At 39.4% G+C, this 15,056-nt stretch overlaps 1 protein-coding gene across 8 annotated transcripts in view; it reads left to right on the plus strand.

The window, feature by feature from the left end:
• sipa1l1 (signal-induced proliferation-associated 1 like 1) overlaps positions 1-15,056 on the plus strand; it is a 309,330-nt gene that overhangs the window by 232,002 nt on the left and 62,272 nt on the right. For 5 of the 8 annotated variants that reach the window (XM_051920056.1, XM_051920059.1, XM_051920058.1 and 2 more), the window contains 4 exons: positions 10,208-10,329; positions 10,530-10,954; positions 11,612-11,686; positions 12,221-12,247. In XM_051920056.1, coding sequence (XP_051776016.1) covers positions 10,208-10,329; positions 10,530-10,954; positions 11,612-11,686; positions 12,221-12,247 — 649 coding nt within the window. The remainder of the gene's footprint in view (positions 1-10,207; positions 10,330-10,529; positions 10,955-11,611; positions 11,687-12,220; positions 12,248-15,056) is intronic. The other 3 variants (XM_028822027.2, XM_028822028.2, XM_028822023.2) reach the window with 2 other exon arrangements.

Below are 15,056 nucleotides of genomic sequence, written 5' to 3' on the forward strand. Positions count from 1 at the left end.
GTCAGACTCTACTTTCCTCTCAAATCTCAGAGATGTGCACGCTAGATTAATGGGAGGCTCTGAAATATACCAGTAGGACTATGAGTGAGTATTACACATATGTGAGTGTAAGGAGGCCAAGCTCCCTGTCATCTTGTAATGGAAATGAAATGGATTGATAAAATACAATTTAATACCACTTCAGTGATGGGGTAAATGCAATTTAAGGACAGAGAATATTATCCAGAAAGACATTCCACTGCATAAGCACTCCTACTTGCATGTGCACATCTGGAATTTTCTCATTTTGTAATGCATTGTTTTATAGGAAATGATTTGGTGTAGCTCATTGTGATATACTTTACATTTTGTGACAAAATAATTAGTTTTACCCAGAATCATGGCTATTTTGACCATGACTGTCATTAGAAGGCACACATTGGGATCACCTTAAAAACGTGATGGCCCTTAATGAACGCAATATGGTTTTTCTGCTGATAGGGTGCACCAGAAAGGCCCAAACAATGCAGTTATCCACAGTTCAGTGCTGGGAGTTTCCCAACATATAGTGACATATTTTGGCCACATGGATACTGCTAATGGTACTTGTAGGTAGGCTGCCATGCCTGTCAAGCCCATTTTGGGCAATCTGCAGAGAGAACATCACTGAATAAGCAGTAGATCACATAGTTCATCACAGCACCTTTGTTGATACTTGCGATAAATACAGAGATGTAGCTGCCATGAATCAGCACTGTCCTCTCGAAGGAATCTTCGAATTTCATTCAGTATTGTTTGATATCCTGCAGAAGATGTCTTTTTTGCCATTTTAGAAAATGGGAAAATATGGCAAATGGCATCGCTATTTTGTGAAATCTTGTATGGCCGTTTCCATATTGTTTAAGGCTGCTATTATGCAGTCATATTATTCAGGAATCTTGTGATATAGAAAGTCATCTTACCACCTACAGTGTATAAGATGGTGGTGTACTGAATTACTATGTCTAAATATTATATAAAAGTCCAAACAAAAAAACAAAAGGAGTGTCAGTTAAAGGAAAATTAGGCCTTTTGTATTGACATTTTCAATTTAATTTTGCTGTTTTGTTTTTGTTCTTTGTCTTTAACATATTGGGTGTCTGTCTCTTGTAACCATTCCATCTGTCCCTTTTTTGGAACCTCTGTGCCTTGGTTATCCTGCTTGGTGCATTTAGAGAACTCTTTTTGGAACATGCTGGCGTTTAGAGGTGATGATGCCTTAGGTTATGGAAATAAAACACACAAAACTTCACAGCATCCATAATAAAGTCTGCTGTGGACCTGTTGCGACAGCCAATTTTTTCTGGAGTAGTATCAAAGCTTGTTTCCCAAAGACCGGCAATGGAAGATGTTCAGCACTGAACTCCACTTCTCGCATAGGCCTGATGACAAATCCAGGCAATACTTGATGTGGCAGTGTGCTGCTTGTTAAAAAAAAATAAATAAAAAAAAGTTTTCTCACCGGTGATAGACAGTCTCTGCTCGGGATGTTATGAAACCAGAATTTGTGCATTCAATATCGAAACACATTGCATATTACAGTGTTTTTAGTTAGCTAATAAAAGGTGTCATTTTGCTTCTCTTTGCGTCCATAATGGCTAACACAGTACAACACCCTACTATTGCTACAGCTATACAAGACACCGAAATGTACCACCATTACATGGAATTGAAGACCTGGTGGAAGAAACTGGCACACATGGACAGTGACATCTTTTTCGTAACAAAATGCAAAAAAGGAAAATCTTATTCAGAAGACATCTTGATAAGGAGTTCAACCATACACAATTATAATACTCGGTCTGCGGAGCAACTTTCTACTAGTACATCTGAAAGGCTAAGAAACCATGTAATCATAATTTTCTATAAAATTTAAAAGAACACACAAGGAGAGATCCAAGATCGTAAAGGAGCATCATCTAACTACAAAAGACTCCAGGAAGTCCTCATTGTCAACAAAAAGAAAAAGCTGCAAAGACAACAAGAGAAAGTTGAACACTTAATAGGAAAAACCAAAGAGCAACAGATCTGTATTGTTAATCTCTCCTCATACACACCAAATGAAGAAGAGATTTCAGTACTTACAAAGGGACTCTCATTCTGCCCTGCAAAGCCCATTGACAAAGTCAGACTCTGCTGTGATATGGGAGAGTTCTTCAGAAAATTCAGACTTAAAGAATTTTTCCACAATAAAGAAAACAGCGACACACAGGACCAACACCAAGCTGATACAATAACCCCACTAATAAATCTACATGGACACCAGAACCTGGCAGAAACTCCACCTTGGGCTTATTATACAGTCACACAGTCAAAACAGGGATCCTAAACTGACAGCAAAATCAGATGCAAAACATCACTATTCATGAGTGGAGAGCCATACATTCACTAAAGGAAAATATAGAGATTTGTATTAAACCTGCAGACAAAGGAGATGCCTTAGTTATCATGAACACAGCTGACTATACACAGGAGGCACAAAGGCACAATTTTCCAATAATACACATTATTACAAACTACAGGAAGACCCCACAGATCTCTACAAGAAGGAATTTAAAAGCTAGTAAGTGGCTTTCCTCTTGACATCAGGGATCATGTAAACAGTTTAATCCCTGAGAACCACAAAATGGGTTACTTCTACATGCTTCCTTAGATCCACAAAGAAGGCAACCCAGGAAGGCCTATAATCTCAGGAGTTGGTTCACTTACAGAAAATGTCTCAGGATGGGTGGAGCACATGCTTAAACCCCTCGCCAAACAATACAACCAGCTTCATCCAAGACACTACTGATTTCCACTTACCCAAGGGAACCTTACTGGCCACAATGAATGTTGAGGAGGTTTACACAAACATAGCCCATGATGATGGCATATTGGCATGTGAAACATACCTAAAACAACATCATTTATAGATCATTATACATCAGTTATACAAATGATAAAATTTACCCTGACACATATAATTTATTCTCATTTGGACAGGACTTGGGGACTGCAATGGGCTGTTGGTTCACACATCATAAGGCAAACCTGGTTAAGGCAAAATTGGAGGAGGATTTCATGTCAACACGCATCTTAAAACTAATGTTGAACTGTATCTCTGTTACATAGATGACATCTTCATAATCTGGATTGCCAGTGAAAAGGACCTCCTCCGTTTTTATAACGAATATAATTCTTTCCTCCCCAACATAAAGCTGAAGCTTAATTACTTAAAACCAGAAGGCAGGTTCCTTCAGCACCGTTCAAATTAAAGATAACACCCTTATAACTTCTGTTTTTCACAAATCAACACACAGTCAGACATATGGAGAAGTGATAGCTTCCACCCTAACATATAAGGCACTCCATCATTGTCATCCAAGCAGTATGTTACAATCGTATTTGCTCTGACCCATCAGACCAGGATAAACAACTCCAGTTGCTTCATTATACAATAGTATACAGTAATCCCTCGCTACTTCGCGGTTCACTTTTCGCGGATTCACGACTTCGCGGATTTTATATGTAAGCATATCTAAATATATAATGCGGATTTTTCGCTGCTTTGCGGGTTTCTGCGGACAATGGGTCTTTTTACTTCTGGTATTTGCTTCCTCAGTTGGTTTGCCCAGTTGATTTCATACAAGAGATGCTATTGGCGGATGGCTGAGAAGCTACCCAATCAGAGCACGCAGTTAAGTTCCTGTGTGCTGCTGATTGGCTCAGCGACGGAGTGCTGCATTAACCAGGAAGTCTCATCTCACTCATTCAGCATTAACGTGCTCGTGCTACTGCATTCAGGGGATTATCACCTTCATCGTCATCATTTTTACTGCGCAGCATATTCATCAACATCATCACGTCATATATAGCTACGTGTACTTCGCTATACAGTAAGTGTAAACTTATCTACCGATTTCATACTGCTTAGCAGTTGTCCCTGTTATTAATAGAGTAAAGGGTGGGTTGTAAACAATACAGGGAGGATTTAAAAACGTCCAAATACACGTTAAATAATTAAATAAATATGGTGTCCCTACTTCGCGGAAATTCAGTTATCGCGGTCGGCCTTGGAACCTATCTCCCGCGATAAGTGAGGGATTACTGTACTTCAAAAACAACAAACAAGAAGAGCTGCTGCCGTACCCAGAGACAACCTTCTGGAATATAAAAACAAAGACAACACATCACCTACAACCCACATCTTGAAGCAATTCAAAAAATTATAAAAGAACTCCAGCAAATATTAAATAATGATTAAATGCTGAAAGATGTATTCCCAGATCCCCCCTTCCTAGTATACAGACAACCACCAAACTTGCAGCAACTAATTGTCTGAAACTCCCTGAGTGAACCAACAGATAATTGTACAACTCCCTGCCAACATAAAAGATGTAAAACATGTGCTTACATTTATAATACAGATCATGCAGTTATACCACACTGCTGACAGGAACATTGCATAAAGACACCATTTTCCTGCAGATCACCTAATGTGGTGTATCTACTTCTTTGTATGAAATGTCCCAACACCGTATTCTTTGTGGGAGAACCTGGACAAATACTCCACCAAAGAATGAATTCACACAGGTTCCATACTAAGCATAGCAATAGGGATGTTCCTATTAGACTCACTTCAGCAGCCATGGACACTGTGAGAAGGACTTTAAAATCACAGTGCTTATGTTCAACTTCAGAACAACAAGAAAAAAAGGAATGGGAAGTAGAATCCCTGAAGCCTACGCAAAAAGTCGTAATCCTGGGCCACCTTAAATTCCTTCGCACCTCTTCGCACCTTACTCGAACCAGCAGCAGCGGGCACATCACACCCATCCTGCTCCGTCTCCACTGGCTCCCTGTGTCCTACAGAATCGAATATAAAATCCTACTAATAACCTACAAAGCTTTAAATAACCTCGCACCAAACTACATCAGTGACCTCCTCCATCACTATGTGCCTGCCCGCCCACTAAGGTCCTCTGATTCTGGTAATCTTGTTGTGCCCCTCACTAATCTACACTCTATGGGTGACAGGGCCTTCAGCTGTATAGCACCCAGACTCTGGAATGACCTACCAAAATTAATCAGGTCAGCTGACTCCATGAATTCTTTTAAAAAACAACTCAAAACTCATCTGTTCAGTTTGTCTTTTAGCTCTACTTGACTTTATTACCTTTCTCTCAGTTTACTTCTCTGTCAAGATGCCAATGTAACCTGTATGTGTGTGCGAGACCATCAATTATGTTGTCTGTTTTTTTTTGTTTTTTTTTTCAGAATTTACTGTCTTAATCTTCTTTATTTATTTATCTGGTTTGTACAATGCTATATACTGTATATTCTGCCGTTCTTTATTATATTCTGTAAGTGCCTTGAGCATGGGAAAGGCGCTATATAAATAAAATGTATTATTATAATTATTATTTGTTTTGCAAATGTTTCAGTCAGCACAAACATCCTGCTCTCCCATCACCCCTCCCCTACAACCAATTCTAAACCCTCAACAAAACCCCTCCCACACCCACCTCCCCCCAAAAATCCCACCACCACCACCACCAATGCAGCTGAAGTTCTCCCAGTCTGCTTATCTGGGTGTGAGGTCCCTTGAACTGTAAATAATATTGTTATTTAGAATAAATGCATTTCATGTGTGTTCCGTGTCTACAACGATCTGGGTAAATGTAGGATGACACAAAATGCGAGGCAAGAAATGTTGAACACATGTTATAGTAAAAATTAATATAAAAATATCAAATGAACACTTTCACAAATGGTAACAGGGAGATGTACTTTTCAAAGAATTGAAACACTAAACAAATTTAATTTAGGCATTAACAAATGGAACAGCTGATGTCATCACCAGTGTAGTCAAGCCAAATGGCTTCTTTGTTTGAAACTTGTCTTGATTTTTTTCTTGCTACAACTGTTGTTTGCACTGGCAGTGTGCAGTTTCCTCCCACATCCCACAGTCCTACATGCATAATTGTGGAGAATGACTGCAAAGCCTCCAGTCAGGGACCATGTAGACAGTGCATTGAAAAGCAGTTAATACTGGCATCAGGTCATCTCCTCCTACATATTAGTGATGCGACAAGTTCAGTCACATCTTTGTACTCTCAAAGTACTCACAAATGTGTTTCTGATATAACTCCGTAACAAATGCCGGGGTGTGTATGTGTCTTTTTTTTTTTTTTTAAATAATGAACACGATTCCCTCAATCGTGTGCTGAAATTTCCCTGCCTTGAGCACAAAGTATTTCCAGACTTGACTTATGTTTTTCTTTTTGATATGTGTTAACGCAGCACTGTTTTATCAATCCTGTGAGACATTTTTATAACTAATTTTTACTCCTATTTTTCTCATGAATTATTGTGCCTTCCAGAGTAATTCATCTGTTTGCAGTTATGTATATAAGTGCAGTGTCAACTTTCATCCGATACGACTGATACTATCCACAAACATAGTATTGTTACATTTTCTGAATTTTGGCATCAACATTGTACCAAAATATCAGTTCTTGTGACATTCCTAATCACTGCTGATTGTTAGTATATATATATATATATATATATATAAAGGTGATTCTGTTGCCCATAATAGACCTAAGTTGTGAGACTGCTTAGAGTTGTTTTCTAACAAGACAATGGCAAGCTTCATAAGGCTGCTATCTTTCCAGAATACAAAGTGGCATCAGCACCCATCCCTGCCTCCAACATAGCAAGAGTGGATCATTAGGGGATGTCAACTACAGCCCACTCCATAAATTCTGTGGGTCATTGCTTCCCTGGAGGAGCAGTTGCAGATAATTTACCAACTGTATGGCTTAAAGACACAATAATAATAATAATAATAATGCATTTTATTACAATGCAGAGCAGCTGCTACTGCCAAATAATGGGGCTTTTACTGGATAGTATCAAGAACCACATTCAGCTTTGTTCTTGGCACATTACACTTCTCATTTATGTCTCACCTGTTCTGTGAAGCATGTTCGTGCAGATTGGCACAGATGTTGATTCACAGGCAGAAAGTGAGACAGAGGAGTCAATAGATTCAAAAATTATATTTGTAGTAAAAATAAAATAAAATTTTTATGTGCAGACTTTGTGTTTACTATGTTGTGTCCACCCATTCATTTTTTCAACTTGAGTTATTATGAATCAGGTGATTATATGTCTGACCAATGTGTGTGTGTGTTTTTTTTTTAAGAGAATAAACTTGTTATTGCATACTTAGTACATTGGCAGATGTGTAAGCTTGAAATGATGGTGAACTATAATTAACAGCAGCTAAGAATTCATTCTCTTGTCAAGCCCAAACAAAAAATCTAAAAGACTGCTTTAATGCCAGCACTAGTGCTTTCATTTACCTGCAGGCAAAGTTTGAGGAGTGTGTTTTAAGGAGCTGTTTTGTCACACACCATAATGACCAAGTCAGTTTATTATTTCGTTCTCAACCAGCAGTGATAATTAAGTCATGATAATTTAAATTAGGTCCTGGTCAACACCCTTCTAAAGCACTTTTACTACTAGTATGTGGTGTGGAAACCCAATTTTACCAGACAACTGCCCATCTGTGTGAAATCCTAGGACTCATTTATTTGGGGTCATGTAAGGCCCTATGGAATCCTGTTTTATTTTTTCACAAATTCTGTTTTTTATTTTTTATTTTCACTGTTTTATTTTTCCTTGATTCTTTTTTTTTTTTTTTTTTTTACTGTAAGAAAGTAGTGATAGCTACAGCAAAACAAACAACAACGAAATGGCACGCACTTTATGCTCCTTTTAATGAAACCACACACTAGCACAACTGAACCTTATTTTGCAGTGCCATTCATCAGGTAGGAGCCCAGATCCTCCACAATGCTGTATGCTAAGACTGCAGTAGGACAGTGAGTGCCCTCCAGAATTGTGAGAGATGTTACTAGTTTGATGCATCCCTCTGAGATGAAGGTTAACTTCACTTTTAGGGTCTAGGAGATTTGTTACAGCCTGAGCTGATGTATTCTCGGCTAGAAAGAACTTTTTTTAGAGGTACATATGTTCAGCGTGGTACCCTACTGATTCAAAGCAGCTATTTGACCTGGTGTTTCCTGCCTCGGGGGGTTCTTGGTGTTTCCTGCCTCAGGGGGTTCTTGGTGTTTCCTGCCTCAGGGGGTTCTTGACAGGCTGCTTGAAGAAGGCAGACTTTACCCACATCACTAGTAATGCAGCCTCACTAAAGTATTTATAGTGCTGCCAGGTCTCTCCCACCAAACTGATGACATGACACAAGCAGGTTGAATGTACACTGTTAGGCATAACCCCTTTTAAAACTTCCTGGTCTGCTTTCAGACAGTGTGATGCATTGTCTGTAACCACTGCTAAAATGTCAGTAAGATTCAGCTGGTTGTTGTGAAGGGACTGAAGTGCTGTCTGTGAAAAGGTGGACAAGTTGCAGCTCTTCATAAAGATAACATCTGCCAAAAAGTCTTCAGTACCTGTTGAAGAGCTGGTGTGCAGATTTGTAAAAATCACTGGGATATTGTTGTGCCCTCAATTTTGCAGTTAACCTTGTGTTTCTTAGATTTTCCAACGTAGTTAGGGTATCTGATACTGCTCACTTCGAAATTTCTGACTCATGCAGCGACCTAATTAGCGTGCCTTTAACGAGAACAAGAAAACATTCAGGAAACATGCACATAGACAACAACAACATTTATTTATATAGCACATTTTCATACAAAAAAGTAGCTCAAAGTGCTTTACATAATGAAGAAAATAAAAAATAAAAGACAAAGTAAGAAATTAAAATAGGACATTAGTTAACATAGAATAAGAGTAAGGTCCGATGGCCAGGGAGGACAGAAAAAAACAAAAAAAACTCCAGACGGCTGGAGAAAAAAATAAAATCCGCAGGGGTCCCAGGCCACGAGGCCGCCCAGTCCCCTCTGGGCATTCTACCTAACAAAAATGAACAGTTCTCTTTGTATTTAAGGTTCTCACGAAAGGACTTGATGTTGATGGTCATGCAGACTTCTGGCTTTTAATCCATCAATGTTGGAACATCACGATGTTTTGAGTAGATGGTGGTGGCGCAAGCCGCCACCACAAAGAAACCGGAAAAAGAAACAGAAGGGAGAGTAGGGGTTAGTACAGATTTTAGAGCCACCATGAATAGTTATTATAATGAATTGGATATACAGAGTATCAGGATTAAAGTGAAGTTATGAGAAGGCCATGTTAAAATAATATGTTTTTAGCAGTGTTTTAAAATGCTCCACTGTATTAGCCTGGCGAATTCCTATTGGCAAGCTATTCCAGATTGTAGGTGCATAACAGCAGAAGGCCGCCTCACCACTTCTTTTAAGTTTAGCTCTTGGAATTCTAAGGAGACACTCATTTGAAGATCTAAGGTTACGATTTGGAATATAAGATGTCAGACATTCCGATATATAAAATGGAGTGAGATTATTTAAGGCTTTATAAACCATAAGCAGAATTTTAAAGTCAATTCTGAATGACACAGGTAACCAGTGTAGTGACATCAAAACTGGAGAAATATGCTCAGATTTTCTTTTCCTAGTTAGGATTCTAGCAGCTGCATTCTGCACGAGTTGCAAACGATTTATGTCTTTTTTGGGTAGTCCTGAGAGGATTGCGATGCAGTAATCTAGTCGACTGAAAACAAACGCGTGAACTAATTTCTCGGCATCTTTCAAAGATATAAGAGGTCTAACTCTAACAGACAGACACACGACTGAATTTGTACAAAGAATTGCATTCACTTGAAAAATAAAAACTAGAAAATAGTGTCTGAATGATAGAACTACAGATTATTCAGTCATTTAATTTATTGGGAAGTTTTGTAACAATCACCCGTTCAGTCTCAAAATTCTGCACGTTTCCGTTTTTTAATGTAAAATCTGTTTTTAATGGGTTAATTCCGTGATTTCGTCCGCATTTTCCACATTGCGGAAATCATAGGGCCCTAGTCATGCAGTAAGGTATTATTGGAGATCTGAATTTGCTTGCCTGCATGAATGAATCACGTGCTCACTTACTCAGTATGCAAGATAAAACATACGGTAAGTGACTTTGCTGTCTTGTAGTTAGTGTGAAATTATTGTAGCCTTCTGGTAGGACTGGTACTGTATAAAGAATGAATGAACTAAAATGATGTACATTAATGTAGGAACAAAATTATTAAGGAACAGCTTTTGTGTTTCAGAGCCCTCAGGCCATATCCCAGCTGGCTGTAAAGGTCCACCACCCTACAGAGACAGTCCAAGTGGTCAGCGCATCCAGAGGCAGGACCATGTCATTCACTTGTCTCCTAATAAACATGGTCAGGTATGTGGAAAACATTAAGACATGGACAGTGGGGATCGATAGGCTGCTTGTGTGTTTTAGTTTGAATAATCATTATTCAATTTTAAAAATCCCTAACGAGGCTTTAGAGAACCACTATAGGCTTGAATATTTACTAAGTGAGATTTTGGTCATAGATTTCCTCATAGATCAATCACCTGTATGCTATTACATTTTTGTAGATGGATGCACCTTATTCCAGCCACTCGAGCAGCAACACACTTTCCAGCAATGCCTCTAGCATACACAGTGAAGAGAAATGGTATGAGATGGGGGCTGGCGCTGGGGAACGGCCAGATACGGAGCTCAACGGCTTTGGAGGATACTTGCAAGGGGCCTCTGCAGACAGTGGCATCGATACCACTTCCTATGGTGCAAGTCATGGTAGCACTGCTTCCCTTCTAGCTGTAGGTGGCAAAGAGAAAGGCAGCCCACACTGGCAAAGCTCCATAGAAGGAGTACATGGTGGACACGAGCGTTCTCCACCATCTGCGGAGTCACCAGTTACACCTACTACATCAGAAAGCCACCCTGTGAGCCACTCAACCTACCCACTGCCACGAGAGAGCAGCATGTACAGCCTGAGTGACGTGAGTTCCCATACCAGGTATGTTTCCTTCCACTGTGGCAACGCAGAAAACCACGCCAATGTATTCTGAGGTATCCAGAGATGAGGCGAGGAGTTAGGTAGCCTTTCTTAATCAGTGGTCACTAAATGTCTGCTTCAGGAAGAAATTGTGTTTGGTCTGAAAGATCAGGGTGTGGGTTAATAGTGCATAGATAGCACTTTCAGCATTTTGCTTCCATGTTTTAGTTGACTTGTCTCCTTAAGCTATTTGTTTTATCATTCTTATTGTGGCCATCTCCTAGGACAGCTGACAGTCAGATGATTAGATTTCTTTGCCCCAGTTGTTCAGTCACTTTCACATATCAGTAAGGTGCATTTTTCAAAATGAAGTGAAAAGGATTGGACTTGCATAAATGGATAGCAGACTACAGGTGGCTCAACAGCTGGAATCCTGCCACCAACTTCAGTAGAGGAATGTGCCCCATCTCCTTGGATTTAATAACCCGAGGTGGGGGCTTGGACTTTGCACTTTTGTTAATTGTCAGTGCCATGGCCTACTTATGCTTTTTTAGATGATTTCAAGTTGGAAACCCTTAAGAAAAAACAAAGGTTAGCACCTAAGCCCTGTCCCCTCATACCCCCATTCACAAGACAGAGAAAACAAGATTTCAACATAGCCTCCTTGTCAAATTGCAGGTCGACTCTATCAATCAAATTTGCACAACTGAATCAAATCAAGTGTTACAACAAAGAGACCTCTGACAGACCCAGGTAAAGCAGGTTTTGGAACCCTTTCTCTTTGGTCCTCCTCCTTTTGAGTGCTGCAATGATCTGCATGACCAGAACTTATAAATAAGATGTTCCTGCACTGACAGTTGCACCTTGTAAAACATGGGCATGAAAGCAACAGCAAGGCTATAGTCAAGTAGTGAACAAACTAAGTAGAGAGAAAGCATTTGAGATACTGGAGTGTGTAGTATGGGCACGCTAAAAAAACAAGTATCAGCTTTCTTGAAACTCAGCACATGATGTGGTGAGTCCAATAAGCAGTGTTTATCATAAATAATGGTTGTTGATGTCAGTGATTTGGCTGCTTTATCCATTGTAAGCATTGATGGTGTTACTTGAAACTGAGGCTCCTTCTCTGCTTACAGGGGTGTTTTTGGGCTGGTGGCACACAGAGCAGTATTTTTGTTCAATATTATTGTTTTTGTAAAACAAAATTATGTGAGATTTTAAAGTGTTGCATTTAAAACTGGAGGGTTTGTGTCCTTAGCAATGTGTCTCTCTTTGTTCCTACTGCAGTGGAGACACAGTGGCGGCTTCCCAACTGTAAGCACCCAACAGCCTTTTCGTGTTGTTATAGTTGTTTGGTTTTCTTTTATAGACTAAGGTGAAACTACACTTTCATGTTCACTTTCATGACTTAATGTGACCTCTGCATTCTTTTCTGGATCCTTGTGTCCTCTCTATTTTTTGTATGTATTTGAGCAATTTTTTCCCCTTACTTATGGTTCCCCTCATTTTGTGTATTTACTCTCTATGAGATTTGGGGACTGTGTTATTTCTCCATGTGGAAACCATCAGTATTTCTATATGTAGTCCTCCCTTAAAGGATATGTTTGGTGTTTTCTTAAGTCTAACATTTCTTATATATGCATCTGCCACACAAAATTGTGTTCTAAAGTTAAGCATTTTCTATAATTTTAAAAAACATCTTGCCTGCAGTGGCGCTTTATAATGGAGGCTACAGGGCACGAAGCGCCACCTGATTAAAGCCTAAAAACTTACTGAATATGTCCACTTTGAAGCAGCAAAAGGTTTGATATAGGAAAACATGCCTTCCATGTTTTCGGGGTGCATGTTCCTGAAAACAATTATTTATTGCGTATTCCTGGCACTAGATTTCTCAAGGTAGGAATAGGTTTTCTTATATGCACTGTGGCTTTGTTTGTTATGCACATTCCTGACAGACGTTAGTGCAGCATTTGATGAGATCCTCCTCCAAAAATTATTGGGGTCCTCAGAAGAAAAAAGGGTACTAGAACTTTTGATTCATTCAGGAAGAACTGCAAATTCTTCCGTCTGAACAAAAGAGTGCAAAAGCTTAACAGTTTATGGAATTCATGCAGGATAAAAATAAATTGGAAGTCGTTGTATTTTTGTCTGATATAATATTCCACCTTAGTAACCTAAATGTCAAGCTCCAGGGCAGAAACAACACAATATGTAACTTCATGTCAGCAGTGTGTTCTTTCCAGAGAAGACTGAAGGTATTTAAATGTGACATACAGAAGGGCCTGCTTCACTTCCCAAAACATTTGACACGATAAAAAGAACCCATCGCCATTAAAATTACACTGACTTCCAGGAGGGACCGATAGAAAATTGCAAAGAACCTTTTTTAAGAATTCAGCCTGGGGAAAATGAGCTTTAATGTTCATTTGCAGCACAGAATTCTCCACGGAAGCACAGAACGTCTGTCAGTGGATCAATGCTGCTGCACTCCAATGAGCTGATTGACCTCCAAGAAATCCTTATAGTCTCCAATGAGTTGATTGACCTCTAAGAGATACTTATAGTAATGGAAGCTCATTGCCACCCTGATACTTTATGGACAAAAATTGTTTTGTTATTTTATTCCCTTCCGGCAGAAACTGACCCATCTCGCCACGTTTCAACATCCGCTTTCTCAACTATGAATATAACCAAAAAAAAAAAACCTTGTATAACTCCGCAGACTCGCCAGTGAACACTGGCATGAGTGTCTCCACTTAGCCAACACACCTTCTATGCCAAGTTTTAAAGACGTGGTTTGCACTTAGTTCTTTTTTGAACATAGCTCTGTTCTTTTGAGTTGCTGTAATCTCACATTAAGTACAGATTTCCGTGTAAACATTTACACATTTTTGATTTGTTATGCAAAACATTTACCAAATATCTTGTATTTTAACATCCCTAGTTTCTTTGCCAGACAAACATTCCTTAGGCAGCTGCCTATACTGCAGCCCTCTCCCCCACAAATTCCTTCACCTTACAGTATTCAAAATCCAAACTTCTGTAAAACTTTTTACAAGTAGCAGTGAGAATTAATATGGCAAAAATATAGTATTTACACATATTGTCACAATGTGTGATATATCAAATTGACATTTTTTTTTAAGTATTACCTGCCATCACCATCAAATATATTCTACTGTCTAGCCCAGTGATGGCGAACCTTTTAGAGACCGAGTGCCCAAACTGCAACCCAAAACCCACTTATTTATGGCAGTGCCAACATGGCAATTTAACCTGAATACTGAGGTTTTAGTTTAGAAAAAACAACTCATACATTAACATCTTTTGCCTTAAAAGAAAAACACAATAACAGAGCTTTCAATGATACAAACAACTTATTATTGAAAGGTAAAAGTTTGCATTTGGCATGCTTTTGAACAATTAATATGATTTTTGCTGTTGTATGCATGCTGATAATTTGTCTAACCTTGGCTCATACTTTGTAAGTTTGAGAACAACACATGCAGCACTCAGGTCATCTGTTAGTCTGTTTCTGGTGTCAGATTTGAAATAATTCAAAGCTGAAAACAGCTGCTCACAAGCATAAGATGATCCAAACAAAGTAAGGAAAGCAATCCCAAGTGCTTTTATTGACCAAAATGTATTTGGCAGAGAATTCCACACTTTAAGGATTTCATTTCCAGAATTAACTGTGCTGTCCTTTGTCATCCTTTCTATCTTCTTAAGTGTTTCACGCTGGTCTTCCCCATTAACCTTCGTTCCTGTTCTCTCTCATTTTTTTCCCCTTTCCATCCGCCTCGCGCTTCTATTATATATTACGGGGACGTGGATCAGGTGTGGCGATTAGCAACTCCCAGCAACAATTACAGATGCGGACGACTCCTCACCTGTGCACTTAAGAGAGGACCGCCCACATCATGAAGCTCCCGAGAACCACTCCGGCCACACTACCACACCCCACCTCTAAGCCGCGAGTGCGGCTGTTATCTATTAAAACTGGCCTTTTCAATTTTGAGCTGTGGACCTGCTATACCACATCCCCTCCAACCTAGCTCCTCTCCAACCCCACCACGGGAATCACCTTCACCACAGACTCAACAGGCTGCCGTCCGCACTGTAC

The sequence above is a fragment of the Erpetoichthys calabaricus genome, chromosome 16 (assembly GCF_900747795.2).
Source record: "Erpetoichthys calabaricus chromosome 16, fErpCal1.3, whole genome shotgun sequence".
NCBI lineage: Eukaryota > Metazoa > Chordata > Cladistia > Polypteriformes > Polypteridae > Erpetoichthys > Erpetoichthys calabaricus.